The 14,677-nt window shown below is 40.0% G+C and overlaps 1 protein-coding gene across 1 annotated transcript in view; it reads right to left on the bottom strand.

The window, feature by feature from the left end:
- PDE7B (phosphodiesterase 7B) overlaps window positions 1-14,677 on the bottom strand; it is a 178,455-nt gene that overhangs the window by 11,180 nt on the left and 152,598 nt on the right. Inside the window, exons 5-10 of the mRNA XM_009319081.1 lie at window positions 12,879-13,030; window positions 11,546-11,609; window positions 9,822-9,917; window positions 8,032-8,132; window positions 6,392-6,523; window positions 246-337 (exon numbers count right to left, since the gene is read on the bottom strand). Of these exons, the coding sequence (XP_009317356.1) occupies window positions 246-337; window positions 6,392-6,523; window positions 8,032-8,132; window positions 9,822-9,917; window positions 11,546-11,609; window positions 12,879-13,030 (637 nt within the window). The remainder of the gene's footprint in view (window positions 1-245; window positions 338-6,391; window positions 6,524-8,031; window positions 8,133-9,821; window positions 9,918-11,545; window positions 11,610-12,878; window positions 13,031-14,677) is intronic.

Raw genomic sequence — 14,677 nt, 5'->3', positions numbered from 1 at the left:
ATTCCGGCTGGGACTCCAAGTGTTCCCAGCTCTGACAGTGGCCGTTCCTGTGCTGCAGAAGTGGCAAAGTCTTAGAAAATACTTGGGCTGTATAACTTAGTCTCATGATTTCATACTGGCACCAAGGGAGGGCAGGAAGTTCAGCCTACTCGGAAGCCTGGGCCTCTTTGCCAGTCTCATTTTAAGAAGAGTGATGGAAGCCATGGACTAGTTTCAGTGATGCATTTCCTCCAGCGGACACTTACGTCACCTCCTTGGGCAGATGGGCGAGGAGCCGTGACTCTCGAAGCATGCCTATTGTAGAGCGCCAGTGATGATTTTCTAGCACTGAAACATTCTAGGGAGCAATAAAAGGAATAAATTCAAGGATTAGGCAGGTATCCATGGTACAGATACAGATTTGCCATATCATATGATGCCTAGAGCTGGTTGGAAGTGCTGTAACACAAGCCTAAAATGTGTGCTTTTTAGCCACCTTTTGGATTTGAAGAATTGGTCTGGATTTCTAGAGTTAAGGACCTTGTGCTTCTCGGTTTCCTAGAGAAGGTCAGCCCTAGAGTCCTGTTGTTCTACAGTTTTTGAGTCCTGCTGTGAACAGAGGAGCTAATCTCATCTGAGTGGGAGGTAGCTTGCATTCTAACAGATTTATTAACAAATGAATTAAAGCATGAGTGCAAAATCATATTTTTACCTCCCACTGATCCCAGGTTGACTTCTCAGCTTCTACAGTTTGAATGCAGAACAGACAAGAAAAAGAAAACTAAACTGCTGAGTTTCCCTTGGAGTCAGGGAACTGGAAGCTGCCTGCAGCTGCTTAATGAAAGCAAGAGGAGTATCAGTATCACTGAGCATCTGCAGGCTTCAGCAACTTAGTCTGCAACAAATTTTGAGTCTTTTTTGTTTGTTTGTTTCCAGCTAAGTGGAACCAAAGTTAGATCGGAAAAAATTCCTACGGAACAGAAACCCAGCTTTCTAGGTTGTCTGTAAATTACAACAAATTGGGTATCTTGTGTCTGATGACTTTATATTACTGTCCTAACACACAATGCATTTGCCAATCATCACTTGTTTAGTTCAGAGAGTATTTTCTACCACTGAACACCTCAGAAATGTCACTTGTTCAGAAACCTCTAACACAATTCTTTTAATTCACAAAAGCATCTGCTTGCTGGGCCCAGCGGAGCGCCCCTCCAGTGAATGGCACAGTCCACAGTTATCCACAACAACGTGCACAGTGTGAATGAGACGACTGTCACCTAGGAATAGGGACACTCTCGGGGGAGTTATGGCATCTGATCCCTGTTTTGGGCAGTTTATGGCTTTTGCAGTAGATGAGCACTGGATTAAAAAAACCCCAAACACAACCAAAACTTTTGGGCAGGTAGCAGAGCAAGGACTCCACCTCGTCACTGCCAACTGGGAAACTAGAGACAGAATCCCTCTCTCTGGCCACTGTTAATCTCTGGCTCCCTTCTGCACAGTGCCACAGCTCTGAGGTGTAGCTGCATTAGTGCTGCCTTTCCTGTTGGATGGATGCACAGCTTCCACTTCTCCAAGAGGGACCGAACGGTATTTTCTCCTTAAGGCTTCCCCATCCTCCTTTGTAATCCTGTCATATCTAATGACTGCTGAAACACCAAATGTTGCCAGTAACCACGATCCAATTTGCATTTTGATCATCTTGTCAGTATTTTTCTTGAAATCTAGTGCAAAGGTGAGAGTGCAAATTTCCTGTTACAGTATTTTCTGCAGTACGTTCTGTTGCTTTTGAATTCACACAACCACTGATATGTTGCTTTGGTATTTCTTTAGTGTTTTTTCTGTTGTTGTTGTTGGGGTTTTTTTGGTTGGTTTTTTTTTGTTTGTTTCCCTAATAGAAATCATGGATACTGGGGGAAAAAACCAAACCAAACCAAACCAAACCAAACCCCAAAACTTTCCAACCATGCAAAGACTAAGTCCTTTTCCTTGGAAGAGCTGACAGACTCAGAACTCAGGATCAGCTATGCAGTATCTAAATTACTTTTGAGAGCAATTCTGTTCAGTAGCCAACTTAAATACCCCTCTTCTCCTTTTGCCTAAGTACATCAGGATGGACTTTTGCAACCCTACACTCTGACCAAGAAAAATAAGGGAATGTAATAGGACATAACAACAAATTTTTTTTCTTCACTTCCCCAGTCTCAGAGCTGAATCCTGGTCCCAACAGTCACCCCAAGTCCACAGGCTGCCATCTTCCTGCCCTAAGGTAAATTAGACAAACCCTGACTGTCACCTTTGGCTTTTGGGAAGGCTTACACCTGTTTAACACAGTGCCTGTGTGCACAGTTCCTGCCGCCCCGGTTTGACTGCACCCTTGAAACATCCCAACTGGGGAGATCCCCCTCAGAGCACCCTGTGCCCCCACGTCCCTTCCAGCACAGTGGCGTTACTTGCTGGGAGGAGCTGCTTCAGCAGCACCTACCTCAACCGGGGAATTACACTCCATGGATGCAGTTGCTCTTTGGCCATGCTGAAGGCCAGCCAGAACAGGGCTGAGTGTGTAGGTATCCAAGAACTCTCTTGCATCCAACTAATAGTTACTCAAAGGAAAAAGCAAACTTGGGTATCCATCCCAGAGCATTTCCACTTCTGCAAGTTTCTGCTCTTTGCCTGCTGCTATACGGAGAACTTAAACCGAAGCTGCTGCACTGTCTAGTTTCCCACACTTAAAGCACACGGAGGAGGGAAAAGGAAAGGTCAAGTTAACAAGTGACAACTGAGCATGAAGTCATATGACTCCCCTGTTAAATGCAAGCAGCCAGAACACCTGAAGCTGCTGCCAACAATTAGTAGAGTCAGCTATTCCACCTAGGAACACTCTACTGCCTTATTAAGACTAATTGCCATGAGCTATCTGATTGCCTATGCTGGTGGGGAGACAACCCATGCAGGAAAAAGTCTATGTGCTGCCTTGCAGACTGGGGTTCTCAGCTCTGATCTCCAGAGACCTTGCTTCCCCCAACTTTTTATTTTTTTTTAAAACTCAGTAGCACAGGTTTGTTTTAAAGGCAGCATGCTAGGATGCCCCTGTCACATCTCCTGCCTAAAATTAGTGGATTGCTGTAACACAGACTTCAGGACTGTGAGGAAAAAAACAGGTTTTTCACTTAGACTATCAAAAAATCTCCAATCTGTGACTTTCCCCGAGCCATTCAAACTACCACACTTGACGTATGCATTTGGAAAAGAATAATAACTTGAAGAGAGGAAGACTTGCTATTAACTAGGAGCAGAGAAAACTTCAATTTTAATTGAGAGTGGAAGGCAATCTAAATTTCTTTCAATCTGGTCATCTGTTCTTAGTCACTGAGCAATTGGTTTAACTACGCAATGTTAAATACCTGAAAAATGATACTTCAATTAGAAATGGCGCTTTTAAGGAAGACTGCAAAGTAGAACTGTCATAACTGATGCCCAAAACATATATTTTCCTGTTTCTAGTTTATATACAACTATATTAAAGTTGTAAAGCGTTCTTTCATAGATTTCTGAAACCTGTTTTGTACTACAGATGTGTGTGATCACTGCAGACTTCTAAACTACTGCCCTTCTTTTAAGAGCCAGACAAAGATAGATCTCAACTCTCTATTACTGAAGTTATAAAATAACATTTTATTTACATCAATTCTATTTGTTTTCTTAGGAAATTAATAATCATTTTCAGTAAAAGTTAATTTTTTTTTAAAAAAAGGCAGTATGACTTTTTCTGGTGTTAGGTTTGATGTGGAGTTTTGGATAAATACAAGGCAGGATTGTATCAGGCTGAGCAACCTTGAATTGTATGCTGCTTTCAGTCAAAAGAAGCAGAAATAATGTTGGATAAGCCAAATGTATCAACCAGAATCTGAGTCATTTGTGACTTTGAAGGGTCCAGAGTCCTAAGACAATGATTATCAAGCAAGAATAAAACTTTTGTTTTTCATTTTAATGGCCACTGAAAGTTAGAAGCGAAGTGTGCATCACATAACAAGGAATGCTGTTGTGCTCCTCACAGGAGGCTAAGTGACCTCCAGGTCCCTGCTGCCACCTTTTACACTCTCAACTGTCTTTGTAATGCTAGAGACTTGAATGAGGCACTTTTATTTTTGTGGAAAATTATGGTGCCTCGCATGCAATAGACTCTTGTGGAAATTACCCTATAGATTACAAAACAAAGTCTTGCATCATAAAATACGAATTTAATTTGAAAATGAATACTGAAAGTTCCGAACTCCTTGGTGATGACACCTGTCTTCCCGAAACGTGATTCTGCTCATATATGCCCTTCAGAAGCTGTCAAACACTTCGCATCTTTGTCAAATACTGACCGACCTCATTTTGCAAAACCTTTTTTTCCAGATGATTCAGATGTAAAGTTCTAATTTAAATTTACAAACAATCAAGAGCAAAGAGACGCCATAAACAGATAACCCTAAGTCTCAGTTACTACTGTCTCAGTGACAGATGACTGCCAATTATGTTAACTATGTTTTGTTTGACTATTTTTCTGATTAGTCACAGCAGTTCTGTGGATCTGCTATTTAAAAACCAAAAACCCCAGAACTTTTTTTTCAGTTTCAAGCGCGTGTTAAAGTACTAATATTGAGAAGAATATAATTTATTGTTTTAAAGACTATTCACTGAATCTAAATTTTTGACTAAAAATGTCTTCAACAAAACTTTTTTCCCAGCATTGTTATTTTTATTGACATTCATGTACTGTATACTACTAAAATCTTTGGAAATAATCTGGGATCAATTTCAGATAAAATAATAGAAATGAAACTTGCCAGTGAACATCCCTAAACAAGATACTTAAAAATCACATTTCCTTTTGAAAGGTTGCATTTGCTGTATTGTCACTGCCTTTTCTAACCAATGTTTGAAAGTGTATTCAAGCCCGGTTAGCTGAGCGGAATCCATCTCTCCAAGATAGTAGTATTTTATTTTAGCTGCATTTCTTTCAGATTAGCCTGAATTTCCAACCTAATTATATATTACTGTTTCCAGTAATAATAGTGGGTGTATAAATTTGAGAAGGAGTTGTTCATACCTTTTCATAGGGCCAGGGTTTTTGTGGAATAGCTCTACCCACTCCTCTTCAAAAGATCCTTAACATAACCTTCCCAAAGTCCCCTGGCTTAGTCCCCTGGCTTTTCTCTCTCCCCGCTCAGCTGGCCTGACATTTAGAAAAGACTGGAGCAAAATGCACCACACATGTATGGGTATGACAACTCTCGATTTCCTAAGTATGAGTAGAAAGGTACGTAGCTATCAGTGAGTCTTCTTCAGTTAGGTTCATTTTTAACTTGGGATATTCTGTTTCTGATACCTTACTACAAAGGCTGAAGCTGACTCTTCCGAAGGCTACAAAACAATACCATCTCCATTTATTAGCTATGAATTACGGTTAGTGCAACCAAGATGATTTACAGTATTGCTCCGGCGTGTATATGTAAGTATAATGTAAACAGTAGAGATGTGTATATATAATCATGTGTACATGCATGCAAAGATTATACACATAGGACAGTTGTAGATAAAATCCAGAGTTACAGTGATTGCCATGGGACAAAACTACAAATATATTCAAGAAGGACCACAAAAATCAGGGCAGGATAGGTTCATTGATAGTTATTGAACAAGAGGGTCTATGTTTTTGTTTCAGGAGGTCTTCTACTCCTGCTTGCCAGAGATGGGAGGATGTATACCAGGTGAAGGACAACTCTGTACTTATCCCAGGCTTATATTTCTCTCTGAGATCTTTTGCTGGCTGCTCTTAGAAAAAGGATACCGGCCTAGACAGCCTGTGGTGTGACCTACAGTGGCTGTTTTAACTTCTTTCTTCATATCTCTAGGCACGTTTGGGTAAACATCTACAGCTTTTCCCTTGGTTTCCTCTATCTTCTATTTTTTTTTTTAAATTGCAGTATTCATTAAGTGTTTAATTTTACTAGAGCCACATGAAGCAAAAGTTTCTTTTAATGCAATGCCAATTTAGAACGTGCCTGCTGCTTGCTTGCTCACCGAAGGAAGATGAAGTACAAATTGTCTCCCCGTGATTTTAAATCTCCTACCCACAGTTCCTTACCCCAGATATCTACAGCAGAAATAACCCAGGCAACTGATTTGGCTTAAATGTCCTCAACAAAATCTGACATTTCCACTTTCTTTCTCATGTGTATATCAGCTTTGCTCCAAAAGACACCCAGTGAGGAGCTTAACTGAAATTGTCCAGACTCTAAAGTGCAGGTTGATTCGATCAACATCCCCCCACTGCCAGATTTCAGCATGAAAGTTCACTGCAAATTGCTTAGACCCTCCTTGACATCATTTTACATATTATCAACTCGATCAGTTGCAGTTTTACCTGGTACAGGCTGGCAAGGTGGTGTTTAGTTTTGATCAGAAAGGGCTGGTTGACCCCCGGATGATCCACATCATGAGCCGCAGCAGCTAGCAGTCCAAGCATAATGTCCGATGGGGTGAGGAAGTTGGCAAGCTGAATCACACACGTTAATCACAACAAGAACATGAACAGTAAATACTTTTTTTTCTTTTGGCAAATAAAGGAATCAGCTAACATCATGGCAGTGCTTAGTTTTGTAGGACAGTACACAAATGTCAAATATAAAATTTTGTGAACTACATTTTTAAGGTGACTGTTGAACAAACATCTATAAAGATATCAGACTATATACTCATATTTTATTACAGTTTGTACTTCTTATCTCTTTATCATTTATAGCAATATAAGGATTGTTGTTATAGAAGTGCTTGAGCTTGGTCTAAAAGATTCAGTTTTAAAAAGTAAGTATACTAGCAGGTTGGCATACGTTAGCATACCTGATAAGGCCTCTGCCTCACACAGTATTTAGTAATGCCAACAATACATCAGGCTTCATATTTTCCAGCACAGCACTGTGCTGTAAAATGCAGAGTTTATAAACTTTTGAAATTTCAGACTTGGCTGTTAGGTATCTCAGTTCAAACATAGGTATTTTATTAGAGAACATAATTTACTTTTCTAACTTTGGACATCCAAATTTGAAAACCTGCCCAGATTTTTTTGTACTATACAGCTTATCATTCGGAAGCAAATTTTTTTGTCATTGGGAAAAAAAATTGAAGTCTTAGCATTTTCTGTTTCTGAGCGTGAGGTAGTTATTACCGGCCTGATGAGTCTTTACAGAGTACAGGTCTATGAGCTGAAGGAAGCATCCTGTGATGAGAAATGAAGAGCAGTATGGTACAGATTCTGGATATTGGCTGTCCTCGGCACTTTTTGACAGCAGGGACTTGCAGATCTTGCGGGAGATGGAAATACAGGAAAGCTGAGGCCTGCTCCTGTCCTCACTTACCATTACTATATTCTGGTCTAACAATTTGCTAATCCTAGCAGAACTTCCCTTCATTTAAGTCAAGCCAGGAAAGGTTAGTTACATTCTTACGCTGTGGCTCAGCATTACAGTATTACAGTGCCTTCCAGTGAGACATAAAGCAACGTCACACCCTGACGTTGTGAGGGCTTGCTGCAGCAGTCAGAAGCTGCTGTTCACTCATGCAGAGGACACCCTTGCAACAGACCCGGTCAAAGGGAACATTTTCCCCTTTTCTGGTGCTGCACTGCCAAATTCGGTATCTTGAAATATCGATGTGAGGGGCTTAGGCCCTGAAGGGACTGAGGCACGGGCATGCGCTGCCTTCTACTGGCTTTGCTGGGAGGACTGCAGCCCCTCGCAGATGGCTGGTACGCACGGTCACGGTAACACTTGCTGGCACTCGTATGACAGCACTTTGATATGTTGCCTGCGTGATGACAGGTGACTCCAGTAGTTTGTTTAAAGTGTCTGTAATCTGTAGCTGACTCTGCTACTGCCTTGTTGCTGACTTCAAGTACGCAGTCGTTTTCCGCTATCTAAAAATATTTTTTGGGGTTTTTTTTCAATCCTGGGAAAAAAAATTTGAGAATTATCTGAAAGCAACATCAGCGTGAAAGGTTGTCATTACCTTGGGCTCCCTCAGATAGCAGTGCATAGCTTGTGTGACATCAGCAGCATGGACAGCGTTGTGGTACGGGTTTTGGCTATGGTAATCTTCTTGAACCATAACTGGGAACCAAAACAGAAAATAAAGATCCTTTTGTCTCTGAATGCCATGGCCACACGTGGGAACTGGATTTAAAATATAATTTGAGGTTTTACAGTCAGCTGCCTAAGGAGTTTCTTCAAATATCTGTAGCTTACTTAGACTGGTGCTCTTATTGGAATACCTTTAGAGAAAAAATGCATGAAAGGATTTGTGAGGCCCAAGGGGATATACTGGGTCTAGTTCATAAATCAACTCTTTCTTGCCTTAGTGAAGGCTCTCATTCAGGAGTAAAATAAATAAGGAAGAGAGGCAAATTTATCCACAACGGAGTGTAATTATTTACGCTGCTGTCATAGGGGCGTAATGTCATTAAGGCAGTACCACCTATTTTACAGCGGCAGGGGGTGAGGCCCTGATACCCCGGCATCATTTGTTATTTGAGTGACTAGCAATGGTCAAAGGCATTCCTACATCCTCCAGACGGAGAATCAAAAGATAAAGCATTGGGGTATTCGGAGCAAAATCTTCTGTGATAATTTTAGTCACGTCTGCGCGTCCATTTTCAAATACCAGTCCTTCTTGTTTTAGTGTGCAGTGCTAGAACTGGTCCAGCTGGAAGACTGAGCGACAACCTTTTAACTCTCAGCTTTCACTCGCACAGAAAACCATCAAGGTGTGTGCTTCACACTCATCTGTTCCCTGCGCAGTGCCTGCACCGTTAGGTAGTCTCGGGGCAACACCACGTGAACAGTGGAAGCTGCACGTGTTCTTGCCCAAAGCGCTCTCCTAGATACTATCAAATTAATCAAACAGAAAGGTAACGGGCAAATTTCCCATGGCACTCGTCTCCGGCATGGGGAAAGCCAAAGAAAGTCCTAGCCTTCAGTTTGTTTCCAGCTCCACAAGCATTTGAAGTCACAGCGGCTAATCCTTTAAACCCTGAATACCGCTAGCTCTAATTATCTGAGCGTCCACTTCACGGCCGCCCACAGGAGTCAGAAACAGCAGGGAGATTTTGTCTGTCTCCACACTGGAGGAATGCTTTCCAGAAGCTACAATTACACAGTCTTAAAGAAGAGACCTTGCCTTTGAAACTCCGTCTGACAGCCTAACAAACGGGCATTCAGCTGCATTCAAAACATGATGCAAAAAGTAATTGATTTTGGCCAATTTCTTTTGGTTCGCTGACAGCATGGGGCTAATATTTCTGTTGGCAGTAACAGCAGCAGGGGCTTTCGTCAACACTATTCGGTGCAGACAGCTTGATATAATTTGTTAAATTTTGCACATAAGCTTTTAACTGCCCTGGGTCTCAGTGGTCTATTAGTCACTAAAATAATGACTCTGCACCACAATTGTACTGTGCACGGGTAGGTTCTGCAATGTCTGTCTGTCTGTGTGGGCCTACTCGGCCAGCCACATCTCTGCATGGCATCCTTTTTTTTAAATCACCAGTGCAATTGTGGTACTGGGATGCTTCAGCCCAATGCAGGGCCTTTTGAAGTCCCTCCATTGACTTAACAGGTACTGAACCAAGTACCTGAGTGCCTGTAAATTGTATGCTAATATGTATCACAGAAATGTTTTACTGAAATATTTGCAACAATATCATGATTTTACATAGATGCGCAGACCAAGCCAGTGCCTTCTTTGATGCCCTATTTAAGCTGTAAACTGCATTTAAAGATGGCTTTGAGATGAGCACTTACCTAAAAACCTGTGTAATGTAACCATATCTAACTGGAAATGGTGAATAAGTCCATGCACATTGAAGAGGTGACAAAGCAGTGTTACGAGACTGTTTCCTAAAAGCAGAAAGGAACAACTCTTAGATTCCCTTAACGTGTAGTTATAAACCAAACAAGACTAAATATCTTGGTAATTTCCTAACTATTAGTCAGCTCCCATCACCTTAGCTCCTATCGTATGAGCTTAGATGACACTTTCATACTCCAAAGTAGCTTATATAAATTACTCCTATATATAATCAAGATTTGATGGTACGGCTGTACCGGTGGAGTGCCATTCTTGTGTCTAGATGCCATAAAGTCACGTTTGCCGTTTCAACACGACGCAGAAGGCAAATTGACATGGTTTTAACTGGAAATCTTTTGACAGGCTTGTTTGAGAACCACATCATCTTCATAATCCAGGTCTATCTCCAGAAATGACAGAAAGGAGAATGGCTTTTCTGCCACTTCAGTTTGCCATACTGTACTAATTAAATAATTACCGAGAAATCAGCAGTTTGTAATTAATTTTTTTATTTTACACATGGCTGTACAAACATGTAATTAGCCCACGTACCTAGCTCAGCTACAATTGCATCTCATAATGATGATGCAGACAGGAAAAAATGAGTTGCAGCATTTACGGTCTCAAGTCCCACTGTAATACTACGCTGGCCTTACTGTGAATCCAATACTGGGAACACTAGCAAAATTGAGCCTAACTAGTATTATACGATCAACTATACATACACACAGAATTTAAAAAAGTTTGCACTGCATAATTCAGCAGCAATGTTTCCAGAAAAGTTAGAAATAAAACCCCAGACCAACCAACCCAAACAACGTATAAACAATGTTTGAAGGAAGTCTTTTCTTATGTAATGTAATTCAGGAAAGAAAATAAATATATGTACAAAGAGGACATGGAAACTTATTTGGCCTTGACTACTGAGCAGGGGTGCAGAAAGGTAATTTAGAAGAATTATGCTTTTGCTTCCCTTGCCATTTGCTGTCCTTTCCATTCTTCACTCAGCTGAATTACCCTCTAAACCAACTTTTTTCTACACCTTCTGCCCCAGCCAGACCTTATTAGATTGGGGGTGAGGAATGAGGCATCTCATTCCTATGAGCAATACAGAAAGGAGAAAGGTGTGATCGTGACCCTCTTCAGCAGTTACCTGATCAAGAGGTATTGCCTAGACATGAGTGTGTGTGTGGTGTTACAGGCATATATTTAGACAAAACATTTCACAGGTTTTTACTGTCTTAATGAATTTCCTAATTTTTGCTGCTGAACAGAAGCAAGGGTATCTTCAGTTAAAGGTATTTCATGTTGATAGAAATCGACTGATTGTGGAGGTCTGTCTGGACTTATCGACCAATGTATCTAATAGGCGTATTTAAAGTATCTTTGGAATTTCCCAGGTAAAGGAAACTGAAACACCCCCTTGAAAAGGTGACCATAACAAATGTAGGAGATTAGATTAATACAAAAACACCCTTTATGCATTATCCTATAGTTGTTGAGTGTTCTGGGAAAAGCCTGAAAACGTTCAAGGATATGATTTTAAGAGAAGTTAACTGTGTTCAATTTCTCTTCAGTAATCTAAACTGGAAACATTTAGCAATTAATTAATTAGGGATTTTTAGAATAGCCATATATGAGAGATACTAAAGTAAAAACTTTTTTAAAAATTACTTACCGTTTGTCAAGCGGTCAAACAAGAAAATGTCAAAATCCCACATTCCCACTTTGGATAGCATATGCTAGAAAAAACAAATATGAAAAGGCAAATGACTGGCATGTCAAACTGTAAAGCAGATTTAAATTATTATTCCACATCAATCAATCACAGGATTGGTTGCTGCAGCTTTAAAGTTTTGTTTGGGAAAGCTATAGAGATGTATTTGAAATATCAGACATCAGGAACCGAGTGATGCTATTCTGCATAAAATATCACTTGCACTTCTAACTGAGAAGGTTTTTAACTTGACACTAAAAATACCTTCTAAATGGAGCTCAAAACATGGAATAATATAAAACAAAATATTCCCTTTCACTGCACAACTTTTTAATTGTTCTTTCATGTCCCAAAATCAATTCAGTACAAATTCTCTTATGTTTTTATTACAGTAAAACACAATCTTAGCTCTCATGGTGAGTATGAATTACATTTTGCTAAACAAACCAATACACAGGAATAGCTTTTATAAACTTAGCTACAGTGCTTCTGTGAAGCCCACTCAGCCACGCAGAAGAATCCATCGTTACCACCGTATACGGTGTTTTTACAGCTACATCAGTTCAGTCAAGAGACTGAGCCTGGACTAACTGTATGACCTACAATGGCATATGTGTGAATGAAGTGGGCATTCACTCCCATCGTTTAGTCTACATTCAAACCAGTTCTGGATTCTGAATTACTTTCTAGCACCTGGCACGTAATCTTCTCTTGCAGAGAATAAAAATTGCCTAGGCACATAATCCCAATGCCATCAGTTGTGCAAGTTTTGTTAGAAAATATCATTCAAAGCAAATATAAGATCTGCAAAATAAGAGAATTATGTTTTGATTATTGTGAAGTTCTTTGCAGTGAATGTTCGCTGTTTCCTAGCCTTTGCCATTACGGAGAGCTATTGTGGGTCGCCTAATCGGCTGCTCCGTACCAGCTGAGAGGCCGCTGTCTTTTTTCAAGCAGTTGAACTAAATCTTGTGCCGAGGCTGCACTTACTTAAATCAGTAACTCAGCCAGAGATCCTTCATCCTTTAATAAATCCAGATAATAATTTCAGTTGACAGAATCTGAAAATGCTGAATAGATTTAGACATTTTCTCATTGCTTTGAGACTAAGCCTTTAAAGCTGCAACCATAAAAGAGGAATGGACAGTTTGTTTGCTGTGAGGCAGGCAGGCAGGCAAGTAATGTGGGTCATTTAAGAAAGATCAGCCATATATCTGTTTATCTGAACACTGAAACAAAACTGACATTCTCCGAATATTATTAAAAGAAACGGAGATCTGGAGACCCGTCTTACCCTTGCTTGCCCAAGGTAGTCCTCATCCAGTAGGTACAGAGAGGCTTGTGGTACAATTCCACGCAGTAACCGGGATGCGTGGAAATACCTCTGGAAACTTAACAGTCTTTTCACTTTTTTCTTGGTGCCAATTTCCCCTGAGAGTGTAGTATCTGTGAAAAGCAATCAGTACAGAAACGATGAAACCCAAGATGAAGGATGACATTCTCAATTATTTAATAAGAGAAATAGCAAAAACTTTAAAATAGCGATACAAAAATCACAAAGTTCACGCTTCTTGCCAATCCACATGAAGGAGCAGTATTCAAATCCCTATACTTCAGCATAATATATTTGTTTATTTCAGAAAGGAAATACGTTCCAGTAAAAAGAGTACTAATGTAGGACTTGGAAGATCTGAGTTCAGTACACTGCCTGCCACAGACTTTAATGTGATCCAGGCTAAGTCACTGGGAGGGTGATGTATCACCTAACTGTAGAGGTCTAGAGGAAGCCTAAATGAGAGTTAGGTACGGGAAAGCTGCTCTTACTCTTCTGTGCGTCTGTTCCCTACCTATACAATGGAAAATAGCGTTACCTTGCTACCTCACAGGAGTGTCGCTGGAATATATTAAAATTGCATAGCACTAGCATACAAGGTGATCTTGGATATAAAACCAAAAAAGCAACACCAAAAGAGACCTCAAAATACAGTTTGAAAGCACAAATGTATGACCCGCTTTTGGAAAATGAGAGAAAAGAGAGAAAGAAGTAAGAATAGGTTAATAATCCTATTGTATTGTCTGCTGTCCTTCCTACATATTAGGGCAAATTATAAATGAAGAAAATATTTTAGTTCTACAGTTAGGAAAGCAAGTATATTCAGGCAATACATGCATTTCTGGTTACACAACAGAATATGTTCTTTTCACTCAGTACCAGGGTAATTCTAATTCCCTAATGCTGTATTAGGAGATTTTCATATAGGGCTAAATGTGACACAGAAACCAAGGCAGTTTTTATACAGTGATTAAATCACTAATTAGAGTAATTAAATTACCTTATTGTTAGTAAGAATAATATGCAGGCTTCCTAAAACTGATAATGACTTAGGTAATTTCATCTGAACTTTTAACAGAACCTCATGTACAGTTGTGATGTTTTCGTTTTGCAGTCTGGTATAAGTTTTGGAAAAAGGGAGGACAGAAACTGGACAGTTGTTCGAAGGTAGTAAGATTCAACACCGGTTTATTCGTAAGAGGACCCTCGTAAGAAACTGAAGATTAAGCACTCCTTCTAGGGAACAGTAATGATTGCTTGAGATAAGAAGCTCCAGAGCAATTCACTGGATTTCAGGTTTAAGTAAGAGCTCAGGAAAAATATGCATGGACTGAAGATGACTCTCTCTATTCTGCTATTTCTTTTTATGCAAAAATGCTGAGCGTTTGTTCTGCTGTGAAATTAAAATATGACTTTGTATGCTGTTTTTATGAGTATTATTATTCTGAGAGGGTTTTCAGAGAAGTCATTAAGGTTTTTTTGGATCATAGATGGTTCAGTATTTGATTTCTCCAACAGCAGATGTGCGAGCACCTTCTGTAGCAAGTTTCTTCCTTAAGTAATCCAACAGCTATTCAGTGACACAAAGTCAGTAACAACAAAAAAAAAACCCCATACTTACGTACTGACTATCAATAATTAATGTTTTCTTACACCTGTAAGTCTCACACATCTCATGGGCAGCCCAAAGACCCCACCGAGTTTTAATAATATAAAAGCACAAAATAATTTTATTGCAACTTGACAAGCCATGTGTTTTC

The sequence above is a fragment of the Pygoscelis adeliae genome, unplaced genomic scaffold (assembly GCF_000699105.1).
Source record: "Pygoscelis adeliae isolate BGI_AS28 unplaced genomic scaffold, ASM69910v1 Scaffold172, whole genome shotgun sequence".
Lineage (NCBI taxonomy): Eukaryota > Metazoa > Chordata > Aves > Sphenisciformes > Spheniscidae > Pygoscelis > Pygoscelis adeliae.
Note: the sequence above shows the minus strand (reverse complement) of the source record. Positions and strands in the feature narration are given on the sequence as shown.